Here is a 24,896-nt window from a genome sequence, read left to right on the forward strand (position 1 = left end):
TAAACCAGTTTTTTTGGCCCACTTGAAGTTTCATTCTTTGACCCTTTATGGCAGATTTTGAGGTGTCTAGGTATTTTCATAAAAATTAATTTGAAGAAAAAGTCCTGAAAAAGTATGATTTAGATTTCTGAATAATAATGTTTGCCCGAATATGGATTTTATCTTCTGTAGCTTTTATTTTGTGTTTTAAAACTCCTGAGTAACTTGCTTTTTGCTGGGCAACTTCCATTATATATGGTATAATGGCCATCCCAGGTTGAATGAACTGAAATTTTTAATTGAGCCTTAAAAGGTCAAGAAGATGTCTAGAATATTACTTTTTTCTTTTTACCACCTCTTTCCCAGACACTGTGCTGGTGCTTTTAACCAATTACAAAGAATGAAGAATGTCCCTTTCTTTCTACTTTTAAGCAATGAAATGTCCCCAAATTAAAATTGCTGGGGAAAAAAGAAAGTCACTTGGGGGATTGTTATTGTGTAATTGGTCTTCAAATAAGTTAGCATCTATTTGAGATGACACTTTAGTTCTCAAGGAAATAACAGTTTTACTTTTGGAGACCTTTCACTACTGGAGGTCTTTGGTTAGGTCGACACCCATTACACCCTCACATATGATAACATTGCTCTTGGGGAAGTGGGGTGGCCGCATTCCAGGCTTGCCCATAGTTCATAAAACACTCATAGACTTGACTTGTTATATCTTTTTAGAATCTATTAACCCCATAAAGATATTTGTTAGCTTCCAGAATAACATGTAAAGTGTCCTTGATTGCCTTTCCCCCCTTAATTATGCACTGTTCTGTAAATTGGACATTTCAGTTACATTCAGCTCAGGTGTATGTTCCTTGCTTGTGGGGTGGATAAAGAAAACTTTTTTTTTCCTCGCAGCGTTATTGAACTAGGTGAACTGTACATAAACTAGGTGAAGTGGGACAGTGTAAGGACTGTGTAATCAGGTGCTGAGTGAAATTTAATAAAGTCTTGAGCTATACCAAAAAACACCACAAAGACCCTCTTGGCTGTAGTAACTGGAAGAGAGTAGCAGTGGAGATGAGATGTGGTAGGAACTTTTAAAGGGGATGGTTTGGGAGAGCAGGGGAGTGGGATGGATAGCTTGAGTCAAGGTGTATATTGGGCCAAAGTGAAAAAAGACGGATCCTTAACTGGAGTGCCAAGTACACATTTTAGCATGTCCGGTATGAATGGGCTAGGTCAAGTCAAGCTATGGGCAGAACACCAGATACTCTGCTGGAGAGGCTGTGAAAGATGGCTTTTTGAACAGGGTGTTGACCTAAAGACTTTCTAATTTTTTAATTCACGATAACTTCTTCTTTTTTTTTAATTTTCATTTGTATTTTCACATATAGGTTTAAGAAAATCTTCTAAGAAGCGCAGTGAGTCCCCACCTGCTGAGCTCCCCAGTTTGAGGCGGAGCACACGCCAAAAGACCACGGGCTCCTGTGCTAGTACCAGGTAAAAATTTGAGGGTTTTTTGGTTTATGGTGAGTTCGTTATCTTCTGTTGCCCTGGTGTTTTGAACTTCCTGCAAAATCCTTAGCCCTACAAGTTTAGAACAGTTTTTTACATTAAAATAAGTTTTTACTTGACTAATTAGTAAAGAAATTTATTGTAACATAACAAGTATTATTTCATGAATTCTTCTCCAGTACTTATTTACATGTTTTTACAAAGTTTTAGTCACGCTTTCTATATATATATATATATATATAAACAAAAAATACCCTCTACTTTTTCTTTGGTTGCTACATTGTCCCTTAAAGATATTGCCAATAGTTGGACGTTGAGGTTTTCAGAGTTTCAGTCTGCCGAGTAAATCTATAATGAGCATCTTTTATGCAAGTTTAGGTTATTTTTTTGAATTCCCATTAGTGAGATTAATGGATTAAAAAGAGTGCCTACCTTAATGGCTATAGTATTGCCTATTCGGTTTCTAAAAGTGTTGGTAGCAGCTATTGAGTTTAACAGGTGAGGGGGAAAATAGTACTTAGTTGTCGTTTTCTGTTACAACACCTTCTCCCCAAGGCAGAGCCCAGGTATTGTGTGTTCTTGCACATCTCCGGTTCCTGTTTCTCCCAGTTGCTGTTTTGAAATTCATTTTCAGAAAGTCCGATACCTTTGATTTGATAACGGTGTATTATTTCACATACTTTTTGTCATTGGGTTGAGAATCTTAGCTTAAATATCTTTTTCTCACAATTTTCTCCTGTTTTCATGCTAGGCTGTTGGTCAGGTGCCCTTGTATTGCTGATTATTCAACAGCCAAATATTACTTCTCCCCTCTTTGTCTACGTAGTTTGTTCCCTTTACTAAATACAGGTAGTCCCCTACTTGTGACATACTTGAGTTATGACAAACTGCACTTAGGACCTTCCATTTTTTAATTGTTTTGGGTACATCTTATTGTTAGCAATGTGTACTGTACACGCCGTTGCGGAGTGTAATTTGCTGATGTTATCATTGTAAGTTTCTATGTGATGTTTCCCATCTCTTAAGAAAAATACCAGATTTATAGATACTGATAATAAAAGGAATAATAATGAAAAATTAAAAAAAAAGAAATGAGGTATTTGACCTACATCAGAGCCGAGTTATGACGGAATGATCAGAACAGAAAGAGCCCAGCTGGGGACTGCCTATATGTCTAAAACCATTGGTGGGAGAATGATTTCAGTTTGCCCTTTCCCTACTGTATTTAGTGAGTAGAAAGATTTTTAGTACTTCTTTTGGTTCTTCTCTGTTTCGACTGCTTTTGGCGTCAGAAAACAGTATGACTTGTTCCTCTAAATCACAAGTGCCCTTGCCACTTTAATCTCTACTTGGCCTCTTTTTTTCTAGTTCTTTAGTCAGATGTTTGAAATTAGTATACCTGTTGGTGTTTGAGTCTTCTTAGCAATACTTTTTTGAGGACTTCACAGAAAATTAGTTCTTCAGAGTTATTGTCTGCATTTGAAATCTGATCTACCCAAGGTTTATAGCCTGTGTTATAAACTGAATTCAGCATGGCTAAAAATTAATTTTAAAGTTTATGTGATGTCAGGGAATCTGGTGTTGTCATTGTCTTGCCCTGCCTTTCTCTGCAGCCTTCTTGCCTTCTCCTCACGCCCCCGTTACTAGAGTGTATGAAATTGCTCACAGTGTGCATGGTCGTGCTGTCCACATGCCATTGAACCACCTGCCTGAAATGCTCTTCATGTCAAACCTGCCCTGAGATTCCTCTCGTAGGCTGGGAATGTGGTTTTATCTGTCTTCAGACTAGCACTTGAGAGCAGCAACCCCATGTATCCAAAGTGTTCAGCCCAGTGTTAGTTGCATGGCAAATTCAGTGTCAAATGAATTGGTAAGAATCTCACTGGCTTGTAGCTTGGTAAATTGGGTTTAGAAAGAGCTGTTTTCCTATGAAGGAAAGATTGACTTAGCAAATCTCTGTTTAGGGAGGATTTTTCACTAATTAACACATTCTTCTATTCCTGTCAGGTAACTCAGGGCTTCATTACATGTCAGTTACGTCTGCTGCTTTGCTGTCCTTTAAAATCTTTACCACGGCAGTATCTGACTCAATTGTAGTTTGACCTTAGTCTAAAACATTACTCTTTTTAACCCTTGAAATGGGACCTTTCTTCACTGAAATTAGTTTGGTTGTGGTTTCTGCATTTCCTAAGTGAATTTGGGGAGCTACTATTTAAAAGCTGTCAAGTTGGAATAATTTGGGGAGTCTTTTGTTTCTGCCTCTGACTTGTTTACTAATTTCTATTAAGATAGAAAAACTTCATCATCAGTAAAATGTAATTTGTTTTATGAGGAATTTTTTTCCATATTTGTGCCTTTATCCAAAACAAGTATCTTCCCAAATGCCATCTGTAGTTATTTATAAACATTAAACAATGAAGCTGTTGTCTGTTATTGCGATGGTGTTTATTTTTCGATGGGTTTGGTAGTCCCTGGAATTAAGGTGAGGGAAGTTTATTACCCGGCCCCCCCTCCCCTGCTGGTCAGGTGTCAACCTGTTACCTCTGTATACCGATAGAGACACTGTTTGTCCTGGAAGTGGTGCTCTGTTAAGTGAATGGAATTCCATTTGCAGGAGGGGTGACTTTTCCATTTAGCTGGAAGTGTTTAAAATCATTTTGGTCTATAAGAGTGACAGCAGCTCTTGGTAGCACAAAAGCTTGAATTGTGAATGTGCTATAACTTGGAAGAATTTTAAATACACAAAGTGTTGGCTGTTACACATAGTGATTTTCTGCAACAATTTTTACTATTAAAAAAAGAAGAAGAAGAAGAAACTGGCTTTGTGTTCCATGAATTTGAGCTTTGTGCTGCCTATACATTGCTCCTGGCTCACTGGTAACACTGCATCTGATGACATGTTTCTGCCGTAGTCGGCGAGGCTCTGGCCTGGGCAAAAGAGGAGCAGCTGAAGCTCGTCGACAGGAGAAAATGGCAGACCCTGAAAGCAACCAGGAAACGGTCAATTCTTCAGCTGCTCGGACGGATGAAACGCCCCAAGGAGCTGCAGGTAGATAGGCGCTTGTTAGCCTGAAAATGCGTTTCTGCACTTAATAGATTTATTAGCAATAAATGAAATTTTATATATACTGAGTTTAATGGAAGGGAGGGGATGGGAATATCAAATACACTTTTTGTTCTGTTTTGCTTGTTTTTGGTTTCACTCTGTAGGTTTGGCATTTTGATTAATTGGATTTGTTTTTAATTCTTGCCCAAATCCAAATTTGTACTGATTACATTCAAAGGGCTTTTAGGAGGGAGTAATAAGCGTCTTCCTGTTCAAGCTTCTCATACACTGACTAGTACTTTCGTATAATAGTTGCTCACTGATACTTTGAAAGAATTTAAATTGATAATAAAAATGTAAGGATATGGTTTAAATTGCTTCATTTGTATGTTTTAATTTAGAATTTTGTTGTTCCTAAAAAGTAGTAAGTATTTAGTTTGAATCTGGGCAACTTGAGGAATAGTACTTATATTTTTACGCTTGATACTTTTAGCACATCAACAAATAAGGCTGCCCCCACCCTCCTTTATATATGTGCCTGTTAGCAATACCAAGACAAGGCTGACCCTTCAGCAGTTAATTGTGGCTAACAGGTGGTAAAATGTAGCTTGTCAGGGACATATCTCGCTAAAATGAGCTAGATACAAACAGCTCATCCTTATGAACAAATAGGTATGCGTCCCTTTAATCAGGATCATACCCATAGGTTTAGATGTAGGCATATACTCAGTGTAGTCTTATTTTTGAACAAAGCTATTTCATGTACTGTTTCTTAATATCAGAATATGTGCTAGTTTTCTTTAATTCCATTGATGTCCTAAGTTGTTAGGAAGTTTCTAGTTTTGCCCGCTGCTGCCTCGATTTTCTGCGTATATTCTCAGTGTTGTGTCTTATTAACATTTTTACCACCCTACTTTTCCAGTTTTATATGATAAATACATGGTGATCCTGTAAAATTTCTTTTGGCAGGAGGGCCCATTTTTGGGTAAATTGTTTCCTAGAATAGTTTTTCTGAAGGGTTAAATAGTAGGATTTTGGTAAAATGCATCCATTATACATGCAAGTCACAGAAGACACAGCCTGTCCTTCCTAATGTTATACATTCTTTCCAGTCTTTTAATGTTTATTTCAAGTATGAATGTGGAAAGGGGGCAACTCCCAAATGAATGACAAAAACGGAGCTGCTATGTTAAGTGGACTCGTTACAGTAATGATAGTGGCTGACATTCACAGTGTACTCAGACCATCACAGGCACCACATTAAGCCCTTCACGGATCTTCTCCTTTAACATTCAGAACAACCTGCGGGATTGTCACAGAAATGAGGAAAACCGGGTTACCAGCTAGGATGTGTGACTCTCAAGTCCAGGTCTTAGAAACCAGGTGCACATTTCTAACGGTGTGCAGGGAGTTTGTTTTATTCACGTGGATATAATCGGAGACCAAGACAAAGGGGTTGGGTGTAAAATTTTGTCTCCTGATACATTTACCTGTGAGGATAAAAGCTCAACGCCTACCTTGCCAGACGCTTCCCTGAGTTTGACCAGTTGCCGTCGTGGCGTCAGTTCCAGCTTCCACCGACCCCGTGTGTGTCAGAGTAAACTCCGCTCCGGGGGGCTTTCAGTGGCTGATCCTTCAGAAGCAGAACAGGACCAGATAAACAGAGCCTTCTTTGGTGGCATCTTTGGGTGGATTCAAACCTCCAACCTTTAGGTTAGCAGCTGAGCACGTAACTGTTTGACCACCCAGGGACTCCCTCGTGAGTTTTCCTGTGCTTGGTGTTTGCAGTCGCGGTGTGATACAGGTGTTCTCCAAATGTCTGTGCTATAGCTGGTGACACAAAAGAGACATTGGGCCATGTTCACTGGCTTTAGAGGCAGCACTGGCTTCACTACATTTTGGAGGATGTAAAAAAAAAAAAAGATTTTCTTTTTTTTATCCCTTATGGCTCACTAAAGTATTGATGGGAGAAAGAAGTGAATTCTCAGCTTTCCGTTAAGTTCTTCAATATAATGTGATTTCCTTTCTCAGTGTGTTGTGTGGGAATTTAAAGACAAATAAAAACCTAAATTAGTGTGGAGTTTAGGTTGATGGTGGTAACTAGAGCACTTACAAAAATAATTTTTGACAAGTATGCATTCCACTCCCTTCATTTGAGACATTTGTTTTGAAATGTTTTTACTCTTTTAAAAAGATTGATTTGATTGCTTTAGAATCATTTATTTTTAAAACTTTTATCTTTCAGACCTATTTCCATGGAATCATTGATATTAAAATTCCTTTTTTCACAGGCAGATATTAAAGCCTTACTTGGTCTTTGGCAGACTTACTCATATCACCCTGACGACATCTTGTTGATATGATACTTAGAATAGTTTGTTGATGATGACTCTGCTTACAAACTATTCTGTACATGTTCCTGCTGCTTCACCCTGAAGGGTAATGCCACGTGGAGCCTGTGTGCTCCTCAGGCCCGACCGCCATGTGGAGCCTGTGTGCTCCTCAGGCCCGACCGCCATGTGGAGCCTGTGTGCTCCTCAGGCCCGACCGCCATGTGGAGCCTGTGTGCTCCTCAGGCCCGACCGCCTGCGGTCTTCTTAGAAGAAAGGCTAGCTTTTGTAGTTCTCATTGTCCCAAGAGTCAGAGCCAGACTCCTACCTATTCATCTTTGGTTTTGGATCTAATCAGAACTGTGCAGCCACCTTTAGTGTTGACACAGTCTTGGCAGATAGCAGAGATACTTAGGTGGAGAATATTCTATACCTGCAAAATAATAAAATGGCAAGGAAAAATATTCTCTGTTCTGCCCCTTAGAGTTTGCACTGAGAATCTTCTTAATTTCACAAGAAATGAACAGGACCGGATAAACAAATGAAAGGAACCCCGTTTTGAAAACGTTTCTCTTCCTAATTACTTTTGCATAGTACTACAACTTATATTGCTACCACATTACTTGATGCTGGGACCCTTACTGAGGTATAATTATATTCCCAACAACCATTCTTCTGGCTTTACTCCACAGTTTTCATGACACTCCAGAAGAGTCTTCTGTTGTCTCTCTTATTTGTGCATCTGGTAAATGCTAGGCAGTCTCTGTCAGGTAAAATTGAATTCCACAAGGTTTCTAACGTTTTCTCTGTTTCCCGCATAAGAGGTTGCATCAGTTAAAGTATGAAAACTTGGAGCTCCAAAATAAAATTCTTGTGTGTTGATTTAAGGAAATATTTTCTTCATTGTTTTTATTCAAGTGAGTATTGTAAACTATTTCACATGGTGCTTTGAAGAGTTGCTAAGACAGGAAAAAAAAAATTAGTGTTTAAAACCTGGCATTGGCTTTTCACTGCTGATAACTTTATATTTCTCTCTGGGACAAGTCTTGTGCTGCATGTATACTTAACTCTAGGTGTGAAGCTGCCACTAAAGAACTTTGTTGCCCGGCTGGTATCGATTGATTATATTTTGTCACCTGTGTGACTGTACAAACAGCTGCTCTTAATTAAATTAGCTCAGAGGCTAGGCTAGTGTGGTCTCTGTCTAATTTTGGAAAACTTAAATACAGGAAATTACAATGAACAGTTAACACGTTGCCCTCAAAGGGATGGCAAAAGGATGTTGCACTTTTTGTTTAGGTCGAGTAACTGATCCCTGTCCAGATGGGACTCCACCATCATTAAAAATGAGACTGTCTCTTCCCCTTCTTGTAATGTTTCTGCATCTCCCTCATGGTTGGGACACCACCATAACAAAACCACAACAGCTTTTTTAATTACGTGCCTTCACCAGTTTTAATGTCTTGGTTAAGATCTTCTGTGACAGTACGGTTTGTGATACTTGTTCTTTATGGTGAATAGAACTGTATGTTCAGGAAATAAGTAGAAACCTTTCAAATCAGATTGTAGGTCTGCAGAGCTTTTAAAAGTGAAGCCTGTAGTCCCTTTGAGAGATTAAAAAAAAAAAAAAACCAGCATTACTTTAACAAGGGCATGTTTTGTTTGTTTTGTAATACGTGGGTCCCAGAGTGTGCTTAAAAAAGAACCCAGCTACTTCATTTTTTAAAAAAACTTTGCATTTGCTGTTCACATAATTGGAAGAATTTTAAAACAAGAGTACAAATCGGTTTAACAAATTCGGCCATAATTGCGGCCTACTAATAGTATTCGTTAACAGGTTTTCTGTATAATATGAAGCAGCAACTGTATTTGAATTTAAAATTGCTACTGAAGAGTATATCTAAGGTGCTGATAGAGCACAGTTTGTAAGGGTACAATCTATGAAGCTAGACGGCCTGGATTCAAGTTCCCGACCCATTATTTATTAGCTGTACACTCAGTCACAAAGCCTCAGCTGCCTCATTACATGACAAAGCTTATAATACCTCTTCATAAGACTATGAGGAAGCATACAGACAGTGCCTACACAGAGCAATCATTTAGTAAATGCCATCTATAAGTAGCATTATAGAGTGCAGTTACTGGCTATATCTCCTTTTTCTTCACCAAAACTGGATTTTTGCTCATCTCTGATACCCTTTAACATTAGTATTTCTAGTTAACCTGTAGCCCTTAACCATGGGATTGCTAGCATTATCTGTAAAGGACCAGATAATATTTCGGGCTCTATTGTCTGTGTTGCAGCTACTCAACTCTCTGGTTGTAGTACATAAGCAGCCTCACGTAGTACACAAGTAAATATGGCTATGTTCTAATTAAACGTTATTTACACATAAATGTGGAGGCCTGGATTTGACCTCTGGGTCATGGTTTGCTGACCTCTATTCTGAGCCATAAATTTTGCCAAGAATATTTTTAAAATCCCAGTGAAATTATAGAAACTACATAATGGTGTGAAGAAAAGTGTTATGAAAATACAGAGTTGCTGGTTGTTGTATAGTCATCTCTTTTCTTCAGAAAAGCTCTTTAAACTCATATGTTACTCATGTCGCTCTTTAACAGTAATGGCAAAAATATTCTTTCTGGCTTCCATTCTGTTATTTTCTGTTGTGTATGCATGGCAAGGTATTGTGGATGATGGTGTCCTACATAGATCAGTTGCCTGTGTGGAAAAAAAATGTTCTGGGCTCAACATACATTGAGGGGACTGTAAACTGCTAGTTGGGTGGGAATAATCGTTTCATCTCCTTGCCAGGTTCATAATAGGATCAGCCTTTATTAGCTTAGAATGAATTATTGGATGGGTTAGTATTTTGGGTAGTGGAATCCTTCTGAGACTGAACTCTTCACTTCTCATTAGATGTGACATCTTAGTTGCCCTCTCCTTCATACTTCATAGCAGTGTTTTGCAGTCCTGGAAATAAAAGGGTGTGATTTTTGCATGCTCTTGAAAGTAGAGAAGGCGGAACAATTACTGTCAAGTCTGCAGTCCAGGAATAAAGCAGACATAAGATGACACACACACCACCTACCTAGAGCTTTTCCCCAAATGTCAGTTTTGCTTTCTGTTATGGTTTTGATTATTTAATTGGTCATCTGTTAAATATCACAATGGTTTTAGCATCTTCGTTGCCTTTCGGTAGAGGAGTTCAGGACAAGATTTAATTTGCAACAGTTTCAAAGACCCCAGGGGTCTGTCAAAAGCCATGTAGAGATGAAATTCAAAGGTGGTATTTTATGCTTATTTAACACGGAGATAGTTGAGCCATACTTAAACATTCACAGAAGTTACAGCGTCAAGTCTGGGAGAACAGCCGTGTGTGCGGTAGGAAGACAGGTTCAATTCCTTTATTCGCTGTAGCCTGTAAAACTTGCCTTTTGTAAGATCAGCCAGACGTCATGTGTCTGAGTCCTCTTCCTAACCCTCACCTTTTTTTTTTTTTTTTATCTCCCCCTTGAATTCAGCCTCTAGTTCTGTCGCAGGGGCCGTCAGCATGACCACCTCTGGGGAGAGTGAATCAGATGATTCTGAGATGGGACGATTACAAGGTAAAAAAGACAGTTAGCAAGCTTGCCAGACACTGTTACCATGCGCTGCCTGTTACCACAGGTCTTTGTTGAAATTAACTCAGATGAGTTTACCTGAACATTTTCTAGCCGCATCTGCACCTCCGAAATTTCTCATTTGGTCGGAGTTGGATGATTTCGAATTGAAAGAAGGGCACTCTGCGCCTTCATTTCTACTGTGTAGCTTGAAGACAAAGCCTTATATATACTCCGGCCTTCAAAAATTTTTTTATTCTGGTACATTTGTAGCTGACTTTATAGTAACAAAGTATGAAACATCTTGGAAAAAGGGATAGCTTAATATACTGTTCTCAGGTACCCGATAACATTATGAATGCATCTCATAGGGTGCTTTTTGGCCATGTTTGTTTGCTTTTTGATTACCTATTTCAAAATGAATGTGAAGTGTATACCTAAACTCCCAAGTTTTCTTTTAGTGTTTTATTTGCTTTTACAAAGATCAGGCTTATATTATGCATATACTCTTCACAGATGGATAGATATGTTTTTTAATCTGAGATGGTTGGTTTATAAGTCTCCAGTGTAAGACTTAACAGTAAACATCTGCACATCAGTTTCAGATTGCTGTTAAATTCCTGAAGGAAATTACAGCTGTCTCCTTTTGACTAGAAAGAACTCTCATGAACACATAGTTTTTCTCACTTTCAAATTTGGAAATGATGAAAATAATGTACTGTTTTTCATGTGTTTTTACGAGGCCTCCTGTCCTCATGTGTAGAAGGCCCTCATATCTCATTGGGAAATACTACCATAGAGCAAAATAGGACAAGGGCACTTAACGTATAATTTACTGTTTTTGGTTTTTATTAACATGAGTTCCTGCCAATATGGATATTTAGTATCTTCATACAACTTTGAGATACTTTGGGCTGGAACATAGGTGTTTTGTTGTTGTTAGGTGCTGTCGAGTTGGTTCCAACTTCCAGGGACTGTGTACAACAGAACAAAACACTGCCCCGTCCTGCACCATCTGCACAATTATTGTTATGCTTCAGCATAGGTGTTTTAATATGTATTAATGACAGTAACGTATTAGAGTGGTCTTGGAAGCTGAATACAGCATTTCTTAAAGCTCAGAATGGAAAGCGTTGACCGAAATCAGTTATGTCAGGTGAATAAGATCACTGCATTAAACCAACTCAGTTTGCCACTCCCCTTTTATTTCCTTAGCTCTGTTAGAGGCCAGGGGTCTTCCCCCTCACCTGTTTGGTCCTCTTGGTCCTCGGATGTCACAACTTTTCCACAGAACAATTGGAAGCGGAGCTAGTAAGTTAATACTTTGAATCTGTCCTCCCCTGAAAACCCTCAATAATTAGTTAAGTGCGATTTTTTACTGGCTACCTATTGCTGTAAATAGGCATTAGGAAGTTTTCGTGAACTTGTAACCTATTTTTAAAAAGTAGGATGCATGTACATTCTCACCTTAAATATAATAACTATGAGACTTTCTTTTGTTCTTTTTTTTTTTCTTTTACTGAATGTGAAATCTTATTAGAGAACTGTCCCGAATTTGTATCAAGACTGACTCTGTTCTGTTTTGAACTGTATAGGAATAAAGCATCTCAGGTGATTATGTTGAGGATCATGGTACCTGCTTACCTATTTGGCATAGATTTAAATCTTGAATTTTCAGTGGTATGATAAAGTTTCACCCGAAAGACAGTCAGTCTTAGTATGAGCCTGAGAGGAAGGATTTCTCTGCTGAATTATCAGTCACTAGACTCATTTTATCAAATTAATGTATTAAAACCTAGTGACCTCATCTGCAGTAGATATAACAGTGACTCTTGAAGTCTCAGTGTAACTAAAAATAACTTTTGTGTAATTACAAATCCGGTTAAATTCTAATGTAGAAGCCTATCTTTAGTTTCCTTAAATTTGACATCTTAACATTGTTATATTTAATTCCATTGATAATGTTTCCATATAATCAATAGGCTATTTGTACACTTCAGCCTTGATTTTCACTTTTTCTGAAGTATTGTGGAAGCTTGTTAGCTTTGACCTTACTAATGTGTGTTTATATAATTTTTCATCAAATATTTCAATTTTTTTTTTAAGGCAATGCAATGTGTATACATGTGTACGGGCTCTTGAGGCTTTTTCAGCTTCCTGCCTCAGCATCTGACAAGGAAGTTTAAGAAGCAGCTGGTGTTTTGTTGTTTTGCTTTGCTTTTGTTGCCCTGTTGCTCAGCTCTCAGATAACATACCTGCTACAAAAGTCTCGTGAACCCTTGAATATGGTCATTTTTTTGAGTGTCATTTACTAGGTACTGGGAGAGGTTGAGAGAGAGTCTGATTCCTCATTTCCTTGTGAAGCTGCCATAGCACTCCATTGTGTAGATGTACGTAGTTTAGTCAGTCAGTCCCCTGTCGTTGGGCATTTGGGTTATTTCCAGTCTTTTTGCTGCTGGTGTTGTTACAGTGAAATACAGCTTTTATTTTTTTTCATGGTGTTATCTGCAAGATAGATTTCTGGAAGTGGAATTGCTGTGTGAATGGGCAAATGCATAGCAGTTTATGGTAGATGTTGTATATCCCTCTTTTTGGAGGTTGTACCATTTTACATTCCCATTAGTCAAGAGTGACAACAGAATACGGTGTTGAGCTTCTGAATTTTTACCAACCTGATAGATGATAAATGGTAACTTGCAGTTTTAGATTAATTAGGTACTGTTTATAAATCATTTTTTATCTTCTATTAGCATTTTAGTTTTATATCCTTATACTTTTTTTTTTCATGGTTATCATAGAGATTAATACATATCACTGTTTTATTATAGTCTACCATAGATTAGTACTTTATCCTATCCCCACCAGCGTGAGAACTTTATGACAGCTGAACTCTTTTTAACCCCTGCCATCCTTTGTGCTTGTTTTATTTTACTTACACATCTGTTATACACCCCCAAAAGGCATTCAGAACATTGATTTTTTTTTTTTTATATTTGTGCACATTTGCCCTAGTCAGCGCTCTTTAGTCCCTTCTGCAGACCCTTTCTTCTCAGGGATTGTTTCCCTTCAGCCTGAAGAGGTTTTTTTTTTTTTTATGTTTCAGTACTGCTGGTGATGATTTCTGTCTGCTTTTGTTTCAGAGATTCTTGTTTTCTCTTAAATTGTTAGGGATGTTTTCCCTACGTGTAGTATCCTCAGTTAGTACTTTACAGTGTCATCTGGATTCTATGATTTATGTTCTGAAGTCTTACTGTTGCCCATTCAAGGCACTGGCTTCTTTCTTTCCCCTGGCTTCTTTTAGTATTTGCTTTTTTTTTCTTTTTCTTAATAGTTGGACTATAATGGCCTCAGTGAGGTTTTTTTTTTTTTTAACTTTTAATTCTCATGGGGGCCACTGAGCCTTTTAATCTGTGAGTTGATTTTTTTGATCAGTTTTAGAAAAGTCTTGGCCATTATCTCTTCAGATATTATTTCTGTTCCTCTCTTTGTTTCCTTTCCTTATGGTTGTATCAAGATCATGCATGAATTTCATTTAGTTTTCAGACTTTGGACTGCGTGTTCAGACTTTGGACTACGTTCAGGGTGTCTCTCTGGCCCTGTTCTATTTTTGGTTTTGTTTTCAGAATTTTTTCTCTTTGCTCCATTTGGAAACTTTCTCTTGGCCTTTTTTCAGATCCCCTACTTCTTTCTGCTGTGTTCTATCTTTTGTTAATTCCATTGGTGAGTTCTGAAAAATCAGATATTGTGTTATTCAGTTGTAGACAGTTTCTTTTTTAATTGATTTCAGTTCTCTTTTGAAATTCTTTACATTCTTATTTTGTCTGTATTTTAGTGTATTAATCATAGTTATTATAAAATACTTGTGTGTACGAAGAGAAAGGGCTTCAAGGTAACATCAGCTATAGATGTATAAAGCAGTAATTGAATTAGGTGTAGTTTCAAGAAAGGTGTGCCTGAGAAACGGAGACATACTTGTAGGCTTTGCTTTTGACCGTAATCTGTAGCTGAATAACGACTTTTTTCCTGTGGTGGTTGACGTAAATGCTTTTCAATGGTTTGGGCGATGGAATTGAGCCTTCAAAGTAGAAGGAGCGCTCCAGCAGGCAGCGTCTGCACAGGAAGTGAGAGGTGTGAAGCTGGATCATTGGCTGCTTTTATAAAACGCTTCATTTTTTCCACTCTTTTAAAAGTTAGATGCATTGTTCTATTTGTTTTTATTTCCTTGCCATTTCACTGCCGTTGTTCTGATACAGGTATGTAGAGAAGTACCTGAAATTTCCTTTGAGGTCTGGATTACTGTTTAAAGAGTACCTGAAATTTCCTTAGAGGTCTGGATTACTGTTTAATAGGTTTTTATTGCAGAAAACTTCTGCTCACTGTATTTCTTAATGGCAGGTAAAAGCAGTTCATGTTGGTTTTGTGATTGTTAGTTTTTGTTTCTGCTGTTAAAACCCGGTCAACTTCTCTCACTTAAAAAGGCAAAAATATATATAAATAACTCTGAATTCACTTAAGACAGCATATATCCAATTTATTCTGCCTTGAGTGTTAGCAGTATGTCTTGACCTTAGTATCGACCTAGTCTTTAATTAAGATCAATGAAGGTAAGTAGCCATTTCCCACCTAGGGTGACACCTTCTGCTGAGTAATAATTTTCGTAAATGTTTAAAAATAATCATTTGTTTTTCTCTGAAGGTTCTAAGGCCCAGCAGCTTCTGCAAGGACTACAAGCCACTGATGAAAGTCAGCAACTTCAGGCAGTTATTGAAATGTGTCAGTTATTGGTCATGGGTAATGAGGAGACACTGGGAGGGTTTCCTGTCAAGAGTGTTGTTCCAGCTTTGGTAAGCATGGAGTTCCCCCCTCGCTTTACCTCCATTGTCCTCCCAGGCTGCCATTGTCAATGAATGTACAACTCCTGTCATTGTGAATTTTAAAACACTAAAGAGTTAGGAGAGAATGGCTTGATGTTTTTATTTCACGTTTATATTATGAGTGATTGCTGGTGATGAATTTGTAAATTTTCTCAACTGTTTCTTGATGAATAGCCACCCCACCTTCGATGCTTAAATGACTGGCTCTTTAAATTCTTAGCCCTGTAAGCAATACCTTGACTCTTACTATGCCAGAATTCACATGCTTTCTTTCTTAACCTGGTGATACCTGGGGCAATAGTAAGAAGCACACTTGCTTTTGTCTTTGTGGGCTGGAACGTCTTCATGTTTGGAACTTGTGTACAACACAGCGCAATCAAGCCAGACACCATATGGATCCTTCTAGCTTAAAAGGTTTTATGTTATGCCCACCGCCTAAAAACAAAACAATAAAAACAACCTTTTAATGGCTTGTCAACACGTTGTGAGTTGATAATTTGGACCTAATTATTAATCTCCATTGCTTAATATATATTTTAGAAAATGGGAAGAGAAATTGCCATTACCAAATATAGATACTTTAGCTTAATATTGACATTTAACTAGTGGATTAGTAATTTTCTTAGTCCAAAATTAAAGAAATTAGCAATAATTTAAATTTTAACTTTGAGTCAAATATTAACCAAAGTCTAAAACAAACATGATTACATTCATAGCACATTTTATCTTTGGAAATTAAAAATAAATGCCATCCTTATGTTTCAAGAGGTAGCATACGATCAGGAACCGATGATACTGAAGGAAGAAGTCCAAGCTACACTGAAGGCATTGGTGAAAAACAAGGCTCCAGGAAACGACGGAATATCAATTGAGATGTTTCAACAAATGGACGCAGCCCTGGAAGTGCTCACTCGTCTATGCCAAGAAATTTGGAAGACAGCTAGCTACCTGGCCACCTGACTGAGAGACATCCATATTTGTGCCTTTTCTACAGAGAGGTGATCCAGCCGAATGAGGAGATTATCAAACCAATATCATTAACAGCACACACAAGCAAAATTTTGCTGAAGATGATTCAAAAGCGGCTACAGCAGCGTACCGACAGGGAACTGCCAGAAATTCAGGCCAGATTCAGAAGAGGACATGGAACCAGGGTTATCATTGCTGATGTCAGATGGATCCTGGCTGAAAGGAGAGAAAACCAGAACAATGTTTACTTGTGTTTTAGTGACTATGCAGAGGCATTTGACTATGTGGATCCTAACAAATTATGGATAACATTGTGAAGAATGGGAATTGCAGAATACTTAATTGTGCTCATGAGGAACCTCTACATAGATCAAGAGGCAGTTGTTTGAACAGAACAAGGGGTACCGCATGGTTTAAAGTCAGGAAAGGTGTGCATCAGGGGTTGTATTCTTTTACCATACCTATTCAATCTGTATGCTGAGCAAATAGTCTGAGAAGCTGGACTGTATAAAGAAGAACAGGGCATCGGGGTTGGAGGAAGACTCATCAACAATCTGGGTTATGCGGATGACACAGCCTTGCTTGCTGAAAGTGAAGAGGACTTGAAGCACTTACTGATGAAGATCAAAGACCACAGCATTCAGTACGGAGTACACCTCAACATAAAACAAAAATCCTCACAGCTGGACCAGTGAGCAACATCGTGATAAACGGAGAAAAGATTGAAGTTGTCAACAATCAACAGCCATGGAAGCAGCAGTCAAGAAATCAGGACACATTATTACGTTGGGCAGATCTGCCGCAAAGGACCTCTTTAAAGTGTTGAAAAGCAAAGATGTCATCCTGAGGACTGAGGTGCACCTGACTCAAACCATGGTGTTTCCAGTTGCCCAATATGCATGTGAAAGCTGGACAGTGAATGAGGAAAACTAAAGATGAATTGACACCTTTGAATTGTCCTGTTGGTGAAGAGTATTGAATGTACTATGGACTGCCAGAAGAACAAACAAATTTGTCTTGGAAGAAGCACAACCAGAATGCTCCTTAAAAGCAAGGATGGCGAGACTGCATCTTACGTACTTTGGACGTGTTGTCAGGAGGGATCTGTCCCTGGAGAAGGACATCATGCTTGGTAAAGTAGAGGGTCAGTGGAAAAGAGGGAGAAGCTCAGTGACATGGATTGACAAAGTGGCTGCAACGGTGGGCTCAAGTATAGCAACAATTGTGAGCATGGTGCAGGACTGGGCAGTGTTTTGTTGTTTGGTACATAGGGTCAGTAGTAGTCGGAACTGACTTGACGGCACCTAATAACAACGTGTCCTTTTGTACATACCCAATACAGTTGACAAAAAAGAATTTATGGTGGCACATCACATTGTCTCATTTGAGCACATTATCAAATTAGGGTGAGAGAGACCTGTCAGGTGCAAAGTGAGATAGTCTGTAGTCTTTGTTTTGCTGTTCTTATTTATTGGATGACTTGGCTCTGGGAGGTGGTGGCAAAGGATAGACCGGTTTCTTCACCTTCTGCCACTCAGGTCTGCAGATGATGAAAGCCAGGTCTCAGATTTTATCAGTTCCACTGTAGTAAAGTTATGTGTGTTGCTTCCTGAATGTTTCATGAAAGTGGTTTAAATGTCTTTGTGCTTTTGCATTGTGCCAATATTAATTCTCATTCTGAAACTGCTGATTTAATCAGTAGCTGGCTTGGAATTAATTGGCTGATTGGAATTAAACTTTGTTATTAAATTTAGTTCATTGAAGATAAATAGCAATAAAGAACTAGACCTACCTTATATAGTCTGTTCTTTAAAAGGCAGTTTTTATTAGTTAAGTAAGCAAGTCATTAAATCTAGGCAAAAAATGTTCACATATAATTCAGTTTACTTAATTTGCTGGTTGTTGATTAGATTTAAGTACTTAATAGACCTATAGAAGTCAACTCATGCTATTAATAATGGCTCTTGTTAATGAGCTGTCCAGATTTACCCTTTATCACGATTAAGTACTGTCAGTATATATCTATCGCCACAAACTTCAATGACCATTAGTATTTATTTTTGGTAAAGGGGATCTGTTTACAGCAGCCCTTCCCCAACATGACCTTAGAAGGGTCGTTCCACTAAAAATTGGCAGTGTTAATACTTTTTCTATTAATAACAACACTTTTCAATTTAGAATAGGTGTTTTAAGTGGCTGAATGTAGGTTATTTGAGACATAGAGTGTTGTTGGACCCTGAAAAAGGTTGTGTGGATGTGTTTGTGTGTGTATGTTGTATTTAAACAAAACAATATTCTCAGGACTTCACCCAGTGTAGAGTAGCGTTACTTAGCTGAGAAGCTGCATATTGTATTAGAATACCCGATGTCTGTTGTTGTAGTTATGCATTTAATTGAAGGATACTGTACAGTTAAATTCAGCGTATTTAAATTCTTCCATTGAACTAGAAGACAGTGAATGACTCTCTGAATAGGAAATTTCTTTGGCTGCTTCAGGAGAATAGAAAACTTAAGGGGTTTTGCATTCCTTTGTTTAAAAAACATGACTGAAATCTTTTTTTCCATATACACAATAAAACAAAACAAAATAATATATTTAGATTGACCAGTGCATATGTGGAATAATTACATTACTGTGGCTTTTAATTAGCTCATAATCTATAATGTGACGACTGTTGTGTTTAAATCGTCCACTGCGTGCTGGCACACAGTGTATTTTACAGCTGGGTTAAATGGTGGTTTTCTCAAATTTTAGAGAGGCTTTTCACAAGCATTTCCGCTTTGGTCCTGAATCTGTGCTGATGGTTGGTAATGCAACAAATATTCGGACATTGCTGGTCCTCTTAATTTATGTAGCAAGTGCTTACTGATACCTAGTAAATCCTTGGTGTGATGTGTTATGTATGGGTTTCTGAGTGGGGATTAAAAACCTGTTGCCGTGGAGTTGATTCTGACTCATGGTGACTTTACAAGACAAGGCAGAACTGTCCCATAGGGTTTCCAAGGCTGTAATCTTTACGGAAGCAGACAGCCACATTTTTTTCCCATGGACTAGCTGGTGGGCTCAAACCTCTGACCTATTAGATAGCAGCCGAGCACTTAGCCACTGCACCAGGGCTCCTGGGTTAAAGCTACCAGATGAGTTGGCCGTAAGTAACAGGAAGACTTTTTTTTTTTTTTTGACCTGGATCATGAAGTGATGGTTATCTGGTAAAGGTCCTGAGTCAGAGCTACAGTGTGCGAGTAATGGTATCCTAAGTATAATCAATTCTTGTGTACCCATGGAAACCCTGATGGCATAGTGGTTAAGTGCTATGGCTACTAACCAAAAGGTTGGCAGTTCAAATCCACCAGGTGCTTCTTGGGAATTCTGTAGTGCAGTTCTCCTCTGTCCTATAGAGTCTCTATGAGTCGGAATTGACTCGACAGCAATGGGTTTGGTTTTTTTGGTTTCGTGTACCCGTGCTACTTTTATCTGATTTTTGTATTGTAAAAGACTTGAATTATTCTTTCCTTTTCAATTGAAGTGGAAGAGGAAATAATACTTCTAGGGTTTTCTCCAGTAATACAGCTTCTAATACTCTGTTACACTCTTTTTGAACAGATAACATTACTGCAGATGGAGCATAATTTTGATATTGTAAGTACATACTGTACTTTTTAAAGCACTCCAAATTTCAGTTGAGTTTTTTATTCAGCGGAAATACATGTTGTTGTTTTCTAGATGAACCATGCTTGCCGAGCCTTAACATACATGATGGAAGCACTTCCTAGGTCGTCTGCAGTCGTCGTGGATGCGATTCCTGTGTTTCTAGAAAAGGTACTCCTACTCTTGCCTCAGTTGTTCAGAAGCAGGCATAGAGAAATCAAGTTTAGAACTCTCGAATTCTAAGTTCTAGAGTCAAACATCAAATTGCAAGGCCATCTTAAAAGGCATTTTTTAGCATCTATTCTCTAACTGTATTTTTAGCCATGATTCCAGAAAAACACTTCGTCTTCAGCAGACCAGTAGCTTCACATTAAAGATAATTATCTTTATAAATACAAATAATAAATTATTTATAAAATCAACCTATTTTATAATTCTTTATAATGGCAGTTACCACATTAATATAACATCTTTCAGAGAAGAACTTAAAACACTTGATTTAATCTCCGTATTTCTAGATGACATCGTAATGTGGTTGATAGGTGTTCATGTCCTCATTTATAGCTGAGAAGGCTGAGACAGACAGGGTGCCTTGCTCAAGGTCATGAATTGAGTCAGTGAAGAAAGGAAATTTTTTCATATTGTCTGTGATGTGGTATATTTTTGGTCTGTCATACTTAAGGGTCTTTTTCTCTTTTAATGCCCAGTAAGATTTGCATTATCTGATGAGCTTGGAATTCAGTATAAACTTTAAAACCTGATTAAAAAAAATTTCTTTATATAAAACAACCTGTCTTTTAAGTATGAAGGTTTTAAGTTATGTAATTGGATTTAGCTTATTCTCCATATAAGCATATTTTTCAGTATCTTAAGACAGAGCATAGTAGTTGAGAGGAAACTATATTGGCTGTACATTATGTCTTAAGTTCATAAATCACTGGTTTCCTGTGGTGGGTTTCATGTTAGAGGCAGTATAGATTGATGGAAATTAGAAGAAAAGAAAGAAACCTCCATTCATTCATGTATAAGATAAGCTACCAGAAAAGAACGTGAATGATAATAGTAACTACTTATGTTCCCAGCTGCAAGTTATTCAATGTATTGATGTGGCAGAGCAGGCCTTGACTGCCTTGGAGATGTTATCACGTAGACACAGTAAAGCCATTCTGCAGGCGGTAAGTATTATTGTCCAAGGGCCCTATTTTGTGAAGGTTGGTTTTTAGGTCCACTTTTGGACTAACTCCTAGATTGCAATGTTTGTAAGGTATGCACGGTGCTTCCAAAGTCAAGTGCCATACTTTTTCATAGGTAATGTTTTTTATTGCTGATAAGGGGTATTGCCTCACTTTTTAACTGTTTTCTTTATTTTAGGGTGGTTTGGCAGACTGCTTGTTGTATCTAGAGTTCTTTAGCATAAATGCCCAAAGAAATGCACTAGCGATTGCAGCCAATTGCTGCCAGAGTATCACGCCAGACGAGTTTCACTTTGTGGCAGATTCCCTCCCATTGCTTACCCAAAGGCTAACCCATCAGGTAAAACACAAACCTGTTTGATGTGTCAGTCATCAGACATTTTTACTGTTTTCTCAAAATGACAATTTCAATTAGTGTTCTAAATCTTCCAGTTTTATACATAAATTGTTCTTATCCCTGTGGCTTTCCTTGTTATCTGTCATGTACCATATTATGTTATTTTACACGATTTTGGTGGATTTACCCAAATGAATAGTAATTCATATGTTTGATATTTTCAACTATTTTGACTTTAAGGGATGAATTTGTTATTTCATTAAAAAATTGTTTATTATGTGATATGATCAGAATTTCATTTTGGAAAGATCCTCCTTTGAAAGACATTGGGATAGGCAGACAGGAATAGGAAGGTATGAATTAGGACCAGGAGTGAGACCAGACTGTGTTCCACAAAAAAAAAAAAAAAAAAAAGCAGAAAATGTAGATGTGGCTTCCTGGGGTTGTGAAGAATCCAGGAGGCAGAATCATCGGGCCTGGCGCGCTGTAGCATTAGAAGCAGAGTCGGGGGGGTCTAGGGTGGAGGACAGAATGCGAACTAAATTTCAAGGTTGTAGAGAAATTGACCTTTTTTAAAAACAGAAATGAATGTAATGAAGTAATATTACTAAAGAGATTTTCAGAAATTTGGCTTTAAAATTACCCCTATGGCCTTTATAAAGCTGTGTTTAAACCTTCATGGGAAAATGAAGTACATAAAGTATTTTTAGCAAATAAGGGGGTTAATACCATAAATAATGAATTATCATTGAATCACCCTGAAGTATTTTGCTTCTAAGACGATCGAGGTGCAGTAGTGCCGTTAATTTTTTCTTTACTTATCTATTTTTTAACTAGTTGGCTGAGATAACCTTTCCTAGAAGTATGTTCTCTAGTCTACTCTGATATCAGTACTACATGATACCCATAACTGAAAATCAGAGGAGTGGCTGGCCACTATTATTTTAGCACTCTTAATAGACTTTGGTGGCGGCGAAGGTATAGGACTTTTATAATGCCCAAATTCTTCTCATTTTTACAAAAACAAATGTAGTTTTTATACCTGAAGTCCATTTATAAAGGTTTATCAAAATACTAACCAAGTCATTAAAATATTCTTTTTGTTGTTTATGAGGATTATTTGAAATATTTTCTCAATGAGGCTACTTAATGGTATCTCTAAATTGTTTTCGTAATGAGTATCACAAGTCCGTACCTAGCACTGAAGAGATGTTGTTGTTGTTAGGTGCCTTCGAGTTGATTTTCAACTCAAAACAACGCCACATGTAGGATGTTTGTTTGTTTTTTCTTATAATTTTTGTCTAGGTACTAAGATTATATAAGCACAAAAGCTGTTTCTCCTTTTCTGTTGTTTGCTTTTACCTACTGAGGCCTTCGTGGAGGAGAGAGGTCTTTCAGTGTGATTCTCTTTACTTTGAAATCTTGATATTACTGACTGTACATTGCTTAGGCACCTTTGCATTTTTAAGGCTCACATCTACTAATCGAGCCAGCCTTGAACAGTTGGGGATTAGGAAGATTCGTAGTGACGTAGGACAGCGAACATGTTTTGTATTAATAAACTTTTTCCTTTCTGAAAAACAGGACAAAAAGTCAGTTGAAAGCACTTGCCTTTGTTTTGCACGTCTAGTGGACAACTTCCAACATGAGGAGGTAAGCATTTCATCTTTGTTGATATTTCATGAAGTTGTTAAATTGCTGAATACAGGGTAACAGTTTCTGTTTTTCTTGTTTTCTTGAAGAATTTACTCCAGCAGGTTGCTTCCAAAGATCTGCTTACAAATGTCCAACAACTATTGGTAGTGACTCCTCCAATTTTAAGTTCTGGGATGTTTATAATGGTGGTTCGCATGTTTTCTCTGATGTGTTCCAACTGTCCAACTCTAGCCGTTCAACTTATGAAGCAAAGTAAGTGCTATTTTATTATCTTACCTCAAGCAGGAAAAGCAGCTTGCTTTATCTCCCATTAATTCATAAAGTCAACATAAGTGATGCAAGTAGAAGCAGTTACTAACATTGCTGTTGGGTGTTGTTGAGTTGATTCCTACTCGTAGTGACCCCACGTGACAGATTAGAAGTGCCCTTTAGGGTTTCCTAGGCTGTAATCCTTATGGAAGCAGATCACAGGTCTTTGTCCCGCAGAGCTGCTACTGGGTTCACACGGCCAACCTTTTGGGTAGCAGCCAAGCATTTAACTGTTGCGCTACCAGGGGTGCTGGATAATGAAGAAGAGTGTTAATTTGTAATAAATTTGTGTTGGGATAATAAATTAATGCTTCTAACATACAATTTTAAAAGCATATAAAATACGTTAAAATGTTACCCTTCCTGGTTCTAAGAGTAAAGATTCAAGATTATTACTTTCTATGCAATTTTAATTACATAACAATGCTTCATTAGAAGAATTCTGAGTTCCTCTGTCACCAGTAACCACTTCATAGGTAGTTTTTTCTGCCCATGTTGTGCTTCTAGCCATTTATCTAATTTTAGAATCCTTTCATCCCTCAAAAAAATTGAGAACTTACTCCCACAGATGGATGTCGCTGACCTTTGCTACTTTCGTATTTCTAAACTTTTCCCAACTTGACCCAGCATGCAGGAAATAAAACTTTACTGCATTGCTAGTCCAGTTTACCATTCCCTTTTCTTTAAACCTTAGGCTTCACAAGTTAGTGTCACAGAATGGAGCTTCAGAAAATGTCTATATGTTACGATTATTTCTAGTGGAGTACTGGTTACTTGTATACTAAAAAAAAAAAAAAATATTTTTTTTTTTTTACTGAGCACCTGTAATTATGGGTAATTTCATACCCACAATTCTGAATCTTTGAGGGTATTACCTTGTGAGTCAATGATGATACCACTTAGAAAACAGCCTTTGTTCCCACAGCCTCAGAGACAATATTAAGCAGTATAATAATGTTTTGGTTTGGGGGCAAATAGATGTTATTTTCTTGCATTTCTTGTGAATTAGCATATTGGCATGGAATGTTGTAGAAGAACTGCATTGCTGAGGTGGCTTGTTGGAAAAGATTCCCCTTAAAGCATTGATTCTTTGCCAGACTTTGATATTCCAGAGAACACTGTTCTATATGAGCCATGGGTGATGTATTCCTTGCCCAAATAAGTTTGGGAGGGGTTGAACTCCTTCTTGCCTAGCCACATCACAATGGGCTTTGTTTACTAAAATCCCCAGGAGCCCTGGTGGCATAGTGGTTAACCCTTTGGCTGCTAACCAAAAGTTTGGTGGTTTGAACCCATCAACCTCTCTGGGAGGAAGATGAGACATTCTACTTCTGTAAAGATTTATAGGCTTGGAAACCCTATGGGGCAGGGCAGCTCTACTCTGTCCTGTAGGGTCGCTGTGAGTAGGAATCTTGACAGCAAAGGGGTATGTGTGTGAGGAG

General features: G+C 37.9%; 1 protein-coding gene across 23 annotated transcripts in view; it reads left to right on the top strand.

The window, feature by feature from the left end:
- Positions 1-24,896, top strand: part of TRIP12 (thyroid hormone receptor interactor 12) — a 138,424-nt gene that overhangs the window by 74,103 nt on the left and 39,425 nt on the right. For all 23 annotated transcript variants that reach the window (XM_064286586.1, XM_064286587.1, XM_064286583.1 and 20 more), the window contains 11 exons: positions 1,368-1,473; positions 4,401-4,537; positions 10,390-10,473; positions 11,683-11,778; positions 15,163-15,311; positions 19,915-19,950; positions 20,035-20,130; positions 21,042-21,134; positions 21,331-21,492; positions 23,074-23,142; positions 23,232-23,397. In XM_064286586.1, the coding sequence (XP_064142656.1) occupies positions 1,368-1,473; positions 4,401-4,537; positions 10,390-10,473; positions 11,683-11,778; positions 15,163-15,311; positions 19,915-19,950; positions 20,035-20,130; positions 21,042-21,134; positions 21,331-21,492; positions 23,074-23,142; positions 23,232-23,397 (1,194 nt within the window). The remainder of the gene's footprint in view (positions 1-1,367; positions 1,474-4,400; positions 4,538-10,389; positions 10,474-11,682; positions 11,779-15,162; positions 15,312-19,914; positions 19,951-20,034; positions 20,131-21,041; positions 21,135-21,330; positions 21,493-23,073; positions 23,143-23,231; positions 23,398-24,896) is intronic.

Source organism: Loxodonta africana, chromosome 6 (genome assembly GCF_030014295.1).
Source record: "Loxodonta africana isolate mLoxAfr1 chromosome 6, mLoxAfr1.hap2, whole genome shotgun sequence".
Lineage (NCBI taxonomy): Eukaryota > Metazoa > Chordata > Mammalia > Proboscidea > Elephantidae > Loxodonta > Loxodonta africana.